Here is a 15,190-nt window from a genome sequence, read left to right on the forward strand (position 1 = left end):
CTCAAGGGTTCACTGCCCAGCCAGACTAGTCACTTGGTGAGTCCTGGCCCCAGTGAAAGGCGCTGTCTTAAAAGCAAAAGGTAGATGCTATTACAAGGTTGTTTCCTGGCCCCCACGTGCACCCACACATGCACGTTTGCACATCCACACACACAAGTGCACCTGCACACCCGTAAACAAACACACACCCACACGAACACACTTAACCAACCCACACTTTTTTGTGTGCTATCTTTTGAGTGAATAGACCCCTTATAGTTTTTCCCTTAGGATTGTATTCAGGGAGGAAAAGAGACATGGAAGTCTGAGGTGAGTGCGGGCCTAACATTCACTAGTGTCCATCTTCAACATCAGGAAGAAACAAAAGAGAACAGCATCAGCTAAAAACAACAAAACAAAAACAAAAAAAATAACCAAAAACGTCCCCATAAAAAGAGAGTGAACAAAATAAAGCTTTATTTGAGTGTTTCTGGTAGATCATTCTGACAGCTTGTATCAGCCACCTGGAAACCTAGGCCATTTCCCAAAGGGTATAGTAACTACAGTCAACCAAGTCCATCACAAGGCATTTTTTATTGCTGATTGTAACAGAGGTCTATTTATTCAATATTTATACATACTACAACCGCTCCACCTCCCAGAAGTGTCAGCGTATTTACCCCGTTACCCAAGTCAACACAGGTTAAACTCACAGTAGGTGTGCAGGAACTAAAATACCCCTGAAATACCCACAGAGCTAAGTGCTATGGACAGATAGAATAGTCTTCCTCCGCCCCCGGGGGCCCTGCTCACAGAGCTGTCACACGCTCAGGCCTCCCACGCTTAGCCACACCTAAATACGGAATAAGCTTTCCATGACTTCACAATCTGGATCACCCACCAACGTCCAGGGGACGTAAGGCACATCGAGAGAGGACTTGCTAGGGAGGGTCAAGTGTCGTCATTGGACCACAGTGGTTCTTGCTGCCCCAACCATAAAAGATAGGACAGGCAGTGTCTTCAGGAGCCCAGAACCTTAGTAAGACACCTGAGTTTTAGCTGACTCCCATGAACAACCTCACATAGTTGAAGCAAAGGCAATTTCCTACTAAGAGGCACCTTGGGGAAAGAAGCTCCTTCCAGATCACAGCTTAGAGAAACAAACCCAAATGAATTCACAAGTGAAAGGAAGGACATTCGCCCTGTCGTTTGGGAGTGAGAGGAGCTGGTGTGTAGCTCAGAGGTAGAGTGCTTGCCTAGTGTGCAGAAGGCCCTGAGTGCAAACCCTAACATGCGAAACAGAAGAATTGTCGAGTCTGTCCTATGGCATAAACCAAATGAACCGAATATGAAAAAGACATCAGAAGTGAACGTGGCAACTAGGACTAGCAATTGTGTGTAAGACAGAGGCACAAACATCCCCGATTTGGACTTCAAGCACACCAAATTCTAATAAAAAGTACACTCTGTTATCTTCATGTTTCCCTGGGGAGACAAGAAGGGAGAATTTTCCCAATTCCTCTGTGTGTGTATGAGAGAGAGAGAGAGAGAGAGAGAGAGAGAGAGAGAGAGAGAGAGAGAGAGAGACAGAGAGACAGAGAGAGAGAGACAGAGACCAAATGTTAATTAAATGTTAATGTTCACATTACACTCGAGTGTTCTCTTATTCTCCCCAAATAGAAAAGTACAAAAAAATAAAACATCTGCATTTTATATCTCGACACATCTGGAGAAGGCATAAGAGCTTTGGAGCTAAGCGGTGAATAGTCCTCTGGCGGCCCTGTGCTGGCTCACTGCCCGTTGTGACTTCACTCTGGAAACCAGATGTAGAACAAAGGCCTCCCCTACAGAAGCAGCCCTCTGGGCTGCAAAAGGAAAACAGGGGCTTTGGCCCCACATAGGGACAGCAGAGGGATCATAGAGAGGTCGTGTGCTCAGATGGAACAAGACACCTTCACAGGTCCTTTCCCTGAGGACTGCCAGGGGTCCGGTGCAGCCTTGTCTGAGCAGAGACACAGGCACACCTCACTTGGTGGCAGCCCGCTTGTCTTCATACTTCTGGAAGGCACTCAGGATTTCTGAGATGACACTGGGGTCCTCCAGGGTGGTGGTGTCCCCTAGATCCTGCCCCTTGCTGGTGATGATCTTCCTTAGCAGCCTCCTCATCACCTTCCCAGATCTGGTTTTGGGGAGACGCTTCACCACCTGGCAAAGATAGGTGGTGTTAGGATCTGGACAGCGTCCCCTGTGCCGGCAACTCACTGTACAGAGATAAGAGTTCTCCCGCGGAGGCTGACACTTCTCAATGAGAACTCCGCAGCAGCTGCCTGATATATCAGCCAAACAAGGTCTTAATCCCCCTGCAACCTGATGCTGAAGCGGAAATAAACCCAAAGGACATGATCTAACCTGTGACAAAGCTTTGCTGACCCTCCCCCCACTCCAGGTCTGACTGCTGGACCTCCTTTGCCTACCACTATACTTGAGTGGGTTCCTCCTCATCCCGAGCCTGGGCCTTAGTTTGGGTAAAAGCCACTAAGCAGAAAATTTTGTCTTACAGTTTGATGCAAATGGTAATACTTCAAGAGCTGTGTTTGGGAGGGGTGTGTGTGTGTGTGTGTGTGTGTGTGTGTGTGTGTGTGTTGGCAATACTAGCTGGAGACTAAATCCAGGGCTTCGAGTATATAAGATTTTTAGTAATGACTGTCTTTGAAGATGACTTTGAAGTCCATGTCACAAGTCCAGCTGGTAGGCCAGCAGTGTGGGCAATATGAAGGGGAGCCTGACTCTTCCTGCCTCAGAGGATCCCAAACCCAGAAATAAATATGGAGAGGTGTCAGGGAAGGAAGGAAAAACCTGAAGAGACTAAGGGGTGGCCAGGGCCTTCCTGCAGGAACTGACCTCTTGCTGGGAATAGGAAACCACGTGGGGTTGGGGGACTCTGGTGCTTCCCATGTCTCTGGAATCTTTCAAATCTGGAAATCGGGTGAGCATAGCTCAGCAGTGGAGCACAAGCTCAGCATTCGTAAGTTTCTGGGCTCAAAACTCTCAGGCTTTGAATCTCAGGTGCCCTCCAAAGAATATGTTAAAGGTATGATTGCCAGCTCATGCTGTTATTGGGAGACAGTGGAACTTTTAGCAGGTGGGGCCTAATAGAAGAAAGTTAGCTCATTCAGGAGAGAGCCTTTGAAGGACACGTTAGTACAGCAGCTCCTCTCTCCCTCTCAGCTGCCCTGATTTAAGCAGCTTCATTTTGCCCCATGTTTCACACCAAAACAAGCAATGTGGGCACAGGCCAAAACACAGCCCAACCAACCAACCACAAACTGTCACTATGAACCAAAATAAAACCTTCTACCATATAAGTGAATTATCCCAGGCATTTTATCATAGAGATAGAAAGGAAATACACACCTAGCCCCATGGAAAGAAAAAAAAGAACAAAATTCTACTTTCCTTACTGTTCAGCCCTGTACCTGAAGCCAGCCTTCAAAGGCTGACGTACAAAAAGCATCTAGCCTTGCCTTGTGTGCTGTAAACTTCAAATGCTATGACCCTTTCCAGTCTCGGGAAAAACATGCGGGAAACCCAAACCACTGGGGATAGTTTTGACATTGGTGGAAAAGGAGCCCTAGGCTTGTAAAAGTTCACCATTGTTTGCCATTTGTGGAAAGCAGAGGGGACTTGAAGAGAGCCATGCTATCCCCCCCAGCGGGAGTTGACTCACCAGGATCTGGTCAGGCACAGCATACTTGGCGATCTTGGTGGCCACGGCCAACTTGAGTTCGTTTACTACCACGTTTGTGTCACTGGTGTCGTCTTTCAGCACAATGAAGGCAAACGCAGCTGGAAAGAGAGCAAAGACTCAGCGTGCTAGGTCCTGAGTCCGGTTTGAATCTGTGCTCACAGCTGCTGTAACCTAGAGGGTTGCCAAGTCCTGAGACCGGTACAGAGTAGCAACGGCTTCCCTTCCTGCAACCCTGAAGAAGCACGCCACCGCACAGCAAGTGAAAGCAGCCCCAAGAGTAGCTCCGCCTGCGTCCCGCATGGGTAGTCATGCATGCTTGAGAGTGTGACGCAGCAACAGTGCTGATGGCTGTGTGTGACCTCAAACATGTGACCTAACGTTCTTTCCCTCCGCTGTGAAAGAAGGCATGGTGTTCCGAATGGAGGACCCGGATATTAATCCACACATCTTCAAACACCTGATTTTTGACAAAGAAGCAAAAAATATCAAATGGAAAAAAAGAACGCATATTTAACAAGTGGTGCTGGCAAAACTGGATATCAACATGTAGAAGAATGAAAATAAATCCATATCTATCACCGTACACAAAACTCAAGTCCAAATGGATCAAAGACCTCAACATAAAGCCAGCCACACTGAACCTTATAAAAGAGAAAATGGGAAGTACACTTGAACGCATTGGCACAGAAGACCACTTCCAAAATATGACCCCAGCAGCAGAGACACTGAGAGAAACAACTAATAAATGGGACCTCCTGAAACTGAAAAGCTTCTGTAAAGCAAAGGACACGGTCAACAAGACAAAATGATAGCTTACAGAATGGGAAAAGATCTTCACCAACCCCACATCAGACAGAGGGCTGATCTCCAAAATATACAAAGAACTCAAGAAATTGGTAATGAAAAGAAAAAATAATCCAATAAAAAAAAATGGAGTACAAACCTAAACAGAGAACTCTCAACAGAGGAATCTTAAATACCTGAAAGACACTTAAGGAAATGTTCAACATCCTTAGTCATCAGAGAAATGCAAATCAAAACAACTGTGAGGCTCCATCTTACACCTTTAAAAATGGTCAAGATCAAAAACACTGGTGACAACTTATCCTGGAGAGGTTGTGGGGAAAAGGGAACAACTTAAAAATGTGTTCCCTGAGGCAGGGGAAAATGGCTCATTCAGTAAAGTAGGTGCCACACAAGGATAATACCCCAAGTTCAAATCCGCAGCACCTGGATAAAAAGGCTGGACAGGCAAGGTGGGGGCATGCCTAAGGTTCCAGCCCTGGGGAAACAGAGATGGTGGCTCCCTGGAGCTTGCTGGCCAGCCAACCTAGCCAATCGGTGAGCTCCAGGTTCAGCGAAAGACCATGTCTCAAAAACTTCAGTGGAGGACAACTGAGCAAGACATTTGACTCTGACCTCTGGCCTCACATGCATGTGCACTGTACAAGCATGCACGAGCATGGCACGCACACGTGCACACACACACATTCCCCCGTTGCACCTCTTTGTTGAGCATGCTGGGGCTACTGTATTAGACAGTATCAAACGTCACGCTTGAAAGACCCCATCATGGAAGAAAGTTCTGCCAGGCTGCAAGGCGAACGCATGTGTCAGCACACACACTAGACAACACTTTTCAGGGTCCTGGAGAGGTCTAGAAAGGATGCACCCTGGGCCCTACTGCCACACAAAGATCTAACTTTACTGTTTCCCCTCGCCTGTCCTCCCGCTGCCCTGCAATGCCCCTCCCCTCACGAAGTGTTTGCAGACTGTGCAGCTTTTCCAGCCACTCATTTGTCAGCTCTGCACCAGGTCCCATCTCCCGAACATTTCCTTCCCCTGGGCTTCTTGAACCTGCTGCACTGTGGAACGTCCTCAGTGACCGCGCTTACGGGTCAGTGCTTGTCTCTCCTTTCTGCTCCCTGCCCGTCCCATCCGGTGAGCCCATGATAGCAGAGGCCTCACCTTCTTCACATTCACTGGTGTGTCTTCAGCACCGGAAATCAAGCCTGCAGTATGGTAGGTGCGTGTTAAGTGTGTTGACTAAAGGTTGCTTCCTGCGCACACTATGTTTGATCTCCGTGTAGAGAACTAAGCTGCTACTAGAAAGGCTCCTCGTCTCCACCTGAAAAGCTCTTATTCATCCCTCAAAGCCCTGCTTGGTTAATTTAAACTCTGTGACCCTTTTCCTGACTCTGCCCATCAGTTAGAGTCTTTGGCCTCTGAGAATGGCTGATAGCTTCACTGTCCCCACCCTATCAGGTTGTAGTGTCTTCAGAGGAAAGAATTGCATTGTTTCATCTTGGCAGTTGACGTGACATTGGAGAGAGACCTGGATTATTGATTCCAGAGGAGGGATAATGGGTGGTGGAGGAGCAGATTAAGACCCAGACAGAACTGTGCAAGGTCCAAGCGGTCATAAACCAACAAGGCAAGAGACTGGCCAAAGCCCACAATGTTCAGGCCCTAGGCAAACTAGACAGAAGGGCTTCATCGTTCAGAGGGAGTCAGTACAAGCATGCAAGTATATCCAAGCACTTTGACATTAACTTCAAACTGTGAATGGGTTGCCTGTGAATTCCAAATCTGTTAGAAGCCAATAAAACACCTACCTAGCATCACATATACTATACGTAAATTTTCCTCACAGCCCTGTAAGCACTGAAGGACCGATACTACCTATGCTGAGAGCGGCTGCCAGAGCAGGAAGAGGCCAGAGGACCCAGGGAGAGTGTCAAGCATCAGGCCCCACACTGGAAGTGCCCCTGAAGAGCCCACATGTAGGTGGAGCAGCTGAGGCAGAGCACAGCCCAGCATAGCCTGCCCAGTCTAAAGCTCTCCCTCTGCAATGCAGTTTCTTTGACCTTGTTCATATTTTCTAGGGTTCATCCGGGTACTACTGATAAGCCCCCAAAGGCAAGGCAGAAGGTGTCTGGGTCACGGGCTGCTTTCAGCAGTTCCATGCCCTCTCAAGTTCAAGACTTAATCATTGACAATGTCTGGAAATGCAAGCTGAACCTTCACAGTTTCCTAATGCTGGGAGCACGCCAGTGCACTGCAGATCCCTGTACCACAGAGATGTAAAATGCTGGGGCCCCAAAAGTGGTCCAGGTCCCAATCCAAGTAAGGTACCTTCCCAGCCACCCATGAGGAACTATTCTCACTGCTCACCACCTCCCACCCTGCTGATATCTAGACACTGCCTCTGCTGGAAGCTGTCCCAACCGCTCTCCCACATGCCTGAGTCCCCCTAACAGAGCCACGGTCACATCAGCAGATTGGTTCTCTGGGAATGAAGGACACAGTTCTTAAAGCACTTAATTGGCTTTTAAATTTTGCGAGACGCCAATTCAAAGAAAGTATTTGATGGGGCTAGAGATACATCTTATCTCGGCAGTTAAGAACACCAGCCACTCTTCCAGAGGACCTAGATCCTATTCCCTATGGCAGCCAATAACCATTTGTAAGTCCAGGCCCAGGAACTCCAATGCCCCACCCCAGTGCATCCCTATCCTCTGTGGGCACTGCACACACATGGTGCACAGACACACACGCAGGTAAAACATCCATAGATGTAAAATAAAAATATAAAAAGAAAAGAAAAGTTTGCATTCCCACTAGCAATGGATGAGTGTACCCCTTTCTCCACAACCTCTCCAGCAAAGGTGGTGTTTTTTATTTAAGCCATTCTGACAGGTGTAAGATGGTATCTTAAAGTTGTCTTGATTTGCATTTCCCTGATCACTAAGGAAGTTGAGCATGACCTTAAGTGTCTTTTGGCCATTTGAACTTCTTCTGTTGAGAATTCTCTGTTCAGCTCAGTGCCCCATTTTATAATTGGGTTGATTAGCCTATTATGGTCTAGTTTCTTGAGTTCTTTATATAAAGGACATTGAGCCTATAATTAGTGATCCTAGAGAAGCTAAATAAGGAGAACCCACAGAAAAACATATAGGCATCCTCCTAAATATTAACCTCCATCAGGCGATGAAAGGAGACAGAGACCCACATTGGAGCACCGGACTGAAATCTCAAGGTCCAAATCAGGAGCAGAAGGAGAGAGAGCACGAGCAAGAAACTCAGGACCGCGAGGGGTGCACCCACACACTGAGACCATGGGGATGTTCTATCGGGAACTCACCAAGGCCAGCTGGCCTGGGTCTGAAAAAGCCTGGGATAAAACCGGACTCGCTGAACATAGCAGACAATGAGGACTACTGAGAACTCAAGAACAATGGCAATGGGTTTTTGATCCTACTGCACCTATTGGCTTTGTGGGAGCCTAGGCAGTTTGGATGCTCACCTTACTAGACCTGGATGGAGGTGGGTGGTCCTTGGACCTCCCACAGGGCAGGGAACCCTGATTGTTCTTTGGGCTGACGAGGGGGGGGGACTTGACTGGGGGAGGGGGAGGGAAATGGGGGGCGGTGGCGGGGAAGAGACAGAAATCTTTAATAAATAAATTAATTAATTAAAAAAAAGAAAAAAGAAAAAGAAAAGGCAATGTCTGAGGGGATATGGCGTGGTAGAAGACTGCAAACTTGGCTTGACTGAGGGCTTGGGTTCCGGCCAGGACATGAAAAGAGTTCAAACGTTTGAGTGAATACTGGGACAGCAGCACCCACGTGTAGACAAGAAGCAGGTGACAGTTGGAGCAAGCTGTAATGTGGAATGTCCCCAAGAGGAGAGAGAACATTCAATCCCAGGCCACTGGGCAGGGCAGACAAGGTCATTTTGTGGGGAAATGACCTTACACAGGCTTAGGATGTGGCCAGGTCACACCAGCGTGAGTGCTGAGGGCCTGCCATTGCAACACTCAAGTGTCCTTGCCAGACACAGCCACTTAGGAATTGGCTGGCTCCGGGGAGGAAGGAATTAAAAAAAAAAGGAGGGGTATCATTAGTTTAGGACCATTCCGATACCTACTCTGCCCTCCCTTGTTATGTCAAAATGCACTAGCGTCACAGGACAAGTTTCCTCCAGTGTCTCAGGGCAGCACACAGCCTGCTGTAGCCCAGTGCACAGGTACAGTCACAGCAGAGCTGACATTAGTGCCAAAACCAAGCAGAGAGGTAGGCAGGAAAACACGCATGTGGCTTAGAAAGTGTCCCGAGATATCAGGAACAGAGGTGACTTTCCAGGCTTAGTCAGGGGCAGAATAGGTCATGACTTCTTGTGGTCTAGTATCCTTAAAGGTCAGCAAATCTGGGCATGTCATAGCTCAGACCCCTAATCCTTACCTTGCTCAGTTTTCTCACCAGGAAGGCAAGAGTGTGGCCCCTAGGGCCTGTCACTGCATCCTCAGAGACCTGTTGTTCTTTCTACTGGGGCATCCTGCTGAGAATGAACCTCCACAGGAGGGAGAAGGGGACACTTACCTTCTCCCTTGATGTCATGTGGGTACCCAATGACAGCCGTTTCTGGAACAGCAGGGTGGTCAGCCTGTGCAAAACAGACGGCAAAAGGCCCTGGGGTGACTTGGGGTGTATAATCTCCGCCCTGACTCTGAGTGTATCCTTAGAGTACCAGGCAAAGTAAAAGGCAAGTTGAGTTTACCATTGCATCCTCAATCTCGGCAGTCCCCAGGCGGTGACCACTGATGTTGATGACATCATCCATGCGCCCTGTGATCTGGTAATATCCACCCTCAGTCCGGTGAGCTCCATCTCCAGTGAAGTAATAGCCTATACCATAGTGGGGCATTCAGTGCCAGGGACTCTGACCCTGCCCCAGCACAGTCCAGGTCCCAGCCCCACTCTGGAAGCTAACTCTGAAGGTGACAGAGTTATTCTTGGTCTGTGAGCTCCCTCCAGCAACTAATGTAAAAACACCTCTCTAGGAGATGCCAGGCTGTGCTCTAATGAGAGGGCAAGTGGCACTGAGACTACGTCCCATGAATGATACCAAGGTGGCAATGTCCAGAGAGCAGAAAACAGACAGTAGCACAGCTGGGATGCCCCTCAAGATGAGTGTCCGCTATAACTTGGAGACTGGAAGCTGCTAGCTCCAGCTAGGCAGAGATGATAGCGGTCACACCAACCTCCAAGCCAGGACCCAAGAGAAAACTGAGAACAGGGATATATACCGTGAGAGCGCCCAGCCTGTGTGACCGTTTCCAAGCGTGTTTCTTCCCTCGACTCTCCCAGTGTACACCAACATGTCCATCCCAGACCAGAGCCATGAGTGAACAAATGTACTCATGTCCACCCAGGTCCCTACAGAGGCTCGTCATGGTCACCCTGCCCCCCCCCCCAGTCAAGCTAAGGAAGGTCTGGGAAGTGGAGGGGGGCTCAGAGCCAGGCTCGCTTCCATAGAATCATCACGTTACACTCAGTTGCCATGAATTTAACGGGTTCCCCTATTTATGGAAACATGATTCCAGGAATCCATGGAGAAGGTATGGGGGTCCGCCCTAGCTTCTCACCTGGATATGCTCTGAAGTAGGCATCTATGAATCTCTGGTGGTCACCATAGATGGTCCTTGCCATGCCTGGCCAAGCTTGAGAAATGCACAGGGCCCCGGAGACATCACCACCCTCCACAACATTGCCCTAAGGATGAAGGGAGACATTCATTAGAGACCTGGCTAGCTCTGGGAGAAAAGCAAAGAACTGACCATCAGCACAGTCCTGACTGCTTGGCCTGAGGCAGAAACTAGGAAGCACTGACTGGAACTGGCCAGAGCTTTCCTTCTGGCAAAGTCCCTGACTTGCAGCAGACATCATCAGCAGTGCTGCTTGAGAAGGGGCTGCGGAGAGCATGTGAGGACCTGGCCTTTACACTAGGAGCCAGACCCTGCATCTTACTTAGCAAAGGACAGAAGGCAGGGCATGTGGAAGGCTTGTCAGATGAGTAGCAAGGCAGATGTGCAGGAGAGACAACCTCTGCAGGATCCCACACACCTTCTCATCCATGAGTGCTGGGACGATGCCGTAAAAGGGCCTCATGGCCATACCCGGGAGGATCTCCGCCCCATCTTCCGAGGGCCGTGGTGCAATGCAGATGCCGCCGGTTTCTGCAGAAAGGACGAAGAAACACCAGTTGACGCGAGAACCAGGGATGGGTAGGTTCTAGAATATGTCTATCTAGGCTTGGACTGCAGTCTCCTCCAGTGTGGGCACAAGCAGAGACCCTCAGCTGTGCATTCTGCAGACGGGCAAGGGGCTACCCTCTGTTTAACAGACCCTCACTGGGTCAGGCCTGTGTTTAAAATAGGGAAGGGGGAAAGCCACCAGCTTGCCTAGGAAGGCGGAAGAAATTAACTGCTTGAAGCCAGTACTATTTGACACACAACAATGAATAGTGAAGCCCGTGGGGCGTTTCTCTGGGACCTGCATCTATCTGCATGTATGGTGGCATCTCATGAGGTCCACTGTGAAAAGTTCTCTGTCCCAAATCTTCCAGCATAGGCAAGAGCTACTCTTTGAGCCTGTCTCCTGATGGCTACTTGCAACACAAGACTGATGACTGTGTTACTGTGTAGTGGTGGCCTCTTCCCCTGAACATCCCAAGCAGCCAAATACTCAAAAAATGACAAAACAAAACAAAACAAAACAAAACAAAACAAACACAGGAAAACTTCCTTTTCCTGCTAACGTTTAAATTCAGACTCCAAATCCCTCGAACAAAAGGACTTGTCCCCCTCAGAAATGGCTGAGCTCAGTGGCAGGAAACTATCGAGCGTCTATGAGATCCTGGGCTTGACTCCCAGCCCTGCACCAAAATTAAAAAGGACAGAAGAAAGCCAGGAAAGGGCCGCCGCCTGCAAAGGAGAGCGAACTCCAAGAACTTGTCAATCCACTGGCCTTAGGCCACTTGGCCTAGTGTGTCAGTCACTACACAGTGTCCTCACTCTGGGGCTCACACAGAGGCTGTAAGAAGCACTTGAAACCAAGGCCCAGGAAAGCATCACATGTCCCCTAGAGCCTGGTTGTACCTCCGAGCCTTCTCCTCTCCAGCTGCGTGCTGAAGGGGCACGGGCCTGGTGAGTGCCAAGGCAGTCCCCCGAGAACATGAAGAGCCCCTCCTCCAGCCCCTGGCTGGTCCCCAGGCCTGTTCCAACAGGGACACTCACCAGTCTGCCACCAAGTGTCCACCAGCGTACACCTGCCATCACCCACCACCTTGTGGAGCCACTCCCAGGCCTCATGGTTGATTGGCTCTCCCACTGAAACCACACAAAAGCAAAAATTACTTTAAAATTAAAAACTAACAGTCTTCAGGAAAACCTGAAGCCAAAAGGAATAAATTATTAGAGAGGAAAAGCCCTGTGACCTTGCTAAAGGTTACATGGAAAGACCTAGAAAGGCCTGTGTTCCCGTGTCCACAGTCATCAGAGTAATGTACACTATGATGAGGTACAGTCACCATGACAGCCCAAGAGGCAAATAAAATAAAATAAAATAAAATTTAAGAGTGGGGGAAACGGACTATCACCCACAGTGTAGGACTGAAATCTGGCACAGGGCTTCTGAGGAGCAACTGGCACTTTTGCTGTATTATTTAAGGGAGTAGACATCCCATACAATCACTTTAGACAATTGTCAGGGGAAGAACCTATTAAAGCTAAAGCTAAAGATGTTTTTACCCCACTGCCTGAAATTTTGTCTCCTGACATTTATTCCACAGAACTGAGAGTAGACATCAAAAAAAAAAAAAAAAAAAAAAAAAAAAAAAAAAAAAAAAAAAAAAAAAGAAAGAAAGAAAGCACATGTACCAAGGATCCATCTGAGCCAGTCTTGCTCATCACAGCCAGAGAGAGACTGCCTTTAAGGGCAGAATGGATAAGGTGTGATATATCTACACAGTGGGATATCTTACAACCATGAAATTAGCAAGCCATTGCTACCCGTGACAACACACTGTGTGGCCCCATCCACGTGAAGCTCAGAACATAAGAATGCACACCGCAAGAACTCCTACAGAGGGAGCCGTCATATCCTCTCCTACCTTCTAGTCTATATTCTTCTCTAGTTGATCTAGGTAGTGCTCATCTGTGTTGTGGATGAAAGGAAGTCTTTATCACCCTGGCCCCTTGGCATCTGTACATTTGAGTAGATGTTAAGCCTCTGAAAAGAGGTAGTCTGCCCTTGCAAGCATCCTGTGGCCTGACTTCTTAGTGTCCATCTGGAAAGCTCCCAGGACTAGCACACAAGCCACCACTAGTTAGAGCCACACTAGCACTAGTTAGAGCCACCACTGCCGAGACAACGGGGTGTTCCTCCTCCCCAGTCAGCACGGCCTGGCCCTCTGAGCCCCAGGCCCATGCTAAGCCACACAGCGCTGTGCTCACCTGACCCCAGTGTGCGCAGGGAAGAGCGGTCATACTTTTTTACCCAGGCATCCCCATACTTCAGTAGCAGCCGGACAGCTGTTGGGGCACCATAGAACTGGTTGATCTTTAGCCTCTGCACTGTCTCCCAGTAGCGACCTACAAAAGGGTTACAGTCAGTCAAAGATCCCACTAAGCACGGCCTATTTTACACACATTCATGCTAAGCTCAGAGTAACTAAGGGCTGGGTCTCTGTGTGTGATCACAGAAAAGGAAGCTTCTAGACCCAACTGTGGATGACAGCCTCATATAAGGTGTTTGTTCCACGTGAGCCAGCCAGAGATCAGCTTGAGACATATTTGCTGCAAGTTTCAAAAACTGACATGGAACTTTGATTGGTGGTATTTAAATGGACCCTAAAGAAATGACTCATCTTCCCTGGGTAAAAACATAGCCACTCAAATGTGTGCGGCCATGTCTCCAGAAAACACACACCTAATACTCATGACTCCGTAGCTCACACCATTCCCTGAAGCTGCATTTAGGCAATGACCCTTAATCCCTGCTATCACCCCATTATGCTCCCTTGAGTGCCGCTGGCAGGATCAAGAGGCATCAAAAAGGAAGTTCATGCCCCAACACTGGAGCGAGAGCCAGCTGCAGAGCTGCTGCAATTTGACTACATTAAAGCAAACATTTGGGGATAGTGTGCTGTGTGAGAGAAATACCAAAGAGAGCAGGATGAGGCCATATCCTCAAAGTGAATGAAACCTAACAAGGGTGGCTGCAAGCCATGTATGGTCCCGAGGCTTGGGCAGTGAAGACTGAGGAGGGTGGGAAAGATGGGAGTTGGCCCGGGCTTCAAGGAAAGACAAGATGTAGCCAAGTGGGGTGGTCCAGATATGAGATGGAGAATGTTAGAGTGAAATGGGTAGTTCTGAGATAAAATTGTTCCCTGACCAACTCCCTCTGATCTTTCTGCACACAGCCCTAGGCTCCAGTTCCCCTAGCGGGGCTCAAGGCCTGGAATCTCTAATGTCCACTTGGCATTCTGGTCAATGGAACCCAAGAACAGTTAGTTCCCTTGCCAGATCCAGGCTTCTGTGACTCTTTCTTCCAGCCTTGAGATCCCTCCCACACTACCCAGAGCAGGTCTCACCAGAGTTCTTGGTCCTCACCAGCATCAGGGTAAACTGGGGTGCTCTCAAAAAGCACCGTGGTAGCTCCGTTGCAGAGGGGTCCATATACCACATAGCTGTGTCCTGTGATCCAACCGATGTCAGCCACACAGCCAAAGACATCACCTGGCTGGTAGTCAAACACGAGCTACGGACACAGGAAAGGACGGACCCTCAAGGACTCGCCTGACCCAAGTCACCCTTTTCCTACCTATCACTGAGACATGGTCATTTGCACAGCCATCTGTAACTGTGACAGTCCCCACAGATGCCAGGAGTGTAGTGTGTGACGGCTGCAGGGTTTTCCCACAGAGCCCAGCAGAAGACAGAACCACCAATACAGAAGCATTATAGCCATCCCAAGTACCAAACAGTACATGGTACATGAACCTAGGAAAAATATTCCAAGCCAAATAATGCTGAGCTACAGAAGAAATTTGCTCAGGTGTTTATCTGTGAGCTAAAGATGGCCCATGTCCTGAAACAAGCATGCATCCAGTGGTGCCATTTCATCCCATTAGATAGTGAAGGTGTGGCAACTTGAAGTGGGAACATGCATTGGCAGTTGAGTACAGGCTTGTCATAGACCTCAAGAGAAGAAAAAAATAATCTGGTATATTTTTGAACAACCTTATACCACTGTTGTTTTTTTTTAAACCATTTAAAAATTTTTAAAAGTCAACTGCAAGCACCCACTGAACACCATCAACTTCCCTTGCTGATCTTGGGATCCTGTTGGCCATTCGAAGAAAATAAAGCTTAGAGGGACCCAGTGACAAATGACTAGCAGCCATAGACAGAGTTCAAGGAAATGAAAAGGAGGAAGGGGATAAAAGAGAGCCCACAGGTAAAGAAAACATCCAAATACTGTGATGAGCAGGAATACGTATATCTAGGGATGTGGTTTGGGGGTGAACCTTGAAAGGAACATGGGGCAGTGATGATCACGCCATAGAGGATGGGACTATAGAAGGGGCTTCCGCAGGACTAATAGTCACTCCATTCCCTCA

At 48.5% G+C, this 15,190-nt stretch overlaps 1 protein-coding gene across 1 annotated transcript in view; it reads right to left on the reverse strand.

Annotated features, from left to right (window-relative positions):
- Positions 1-432: 432 nt before the first annotated feature.
- The window catches only part of Acss1 (acyl-CoA synthetase short chain family member 1), a 47,966-nt gene continuing 33,208 nt past the window's right edge, over positions 433-15,190 (reverse strand). Inside the window, exons 6-14 of the mRNA XM_050132082.1 lie at positions 14,181-14,328; positions 13,023-13,160; positions 11,805-11,897; positions 10,633-10,745; positions 10,155-10,281; positions 9,287-9,414; positions 9,109-9,172; positions 3,707-3,825; positions 433-2,184 (exon numbers count right to left, since the gene is read on the reverse strand). Of these exons, the coding sequence (XP_049988039.1) occupies positions 2,005-2,184; positions 3,707-3,825; positions 9,109-9,172; positions 9,287-9,414; positions 10,155-10,281; positions 10,633-10,745; positions 11,805-11,897; positions 13,023-13,160; positions 14,181-14,328 (1,110 nt within the window). The 3' untranslated portion in view covers positions 433-2,004. The remainder of the gene's footprint in view (positions 2,185-3,706; positions 3,826-9,108; positions 9,173-9,286; positions 9,415-10,154; positions 10,282-10,632; positions 10,746-11,804; positions 11,898-13,022; positions 13,161-14,180; positions 14,329-15,190) is intronic.

This window comes from Alexandromys fortis, unplaced genomic scaffold (assembly GCF_014885135.2).
Source record: "Alexandromys fortis isolate MF-2015 unplaced genomic scaffold, M_Fortis_MF-2015_v1.1 scaffold_402, whole genome shotgun sequence".
Taxonomy (NCBI): domain Eukaryota; kingdom Metazoa; phylum Chordata; class Mammalia; order Rodentia; family Cricetidae; genus Alexandromys; species Alexandromys fortis.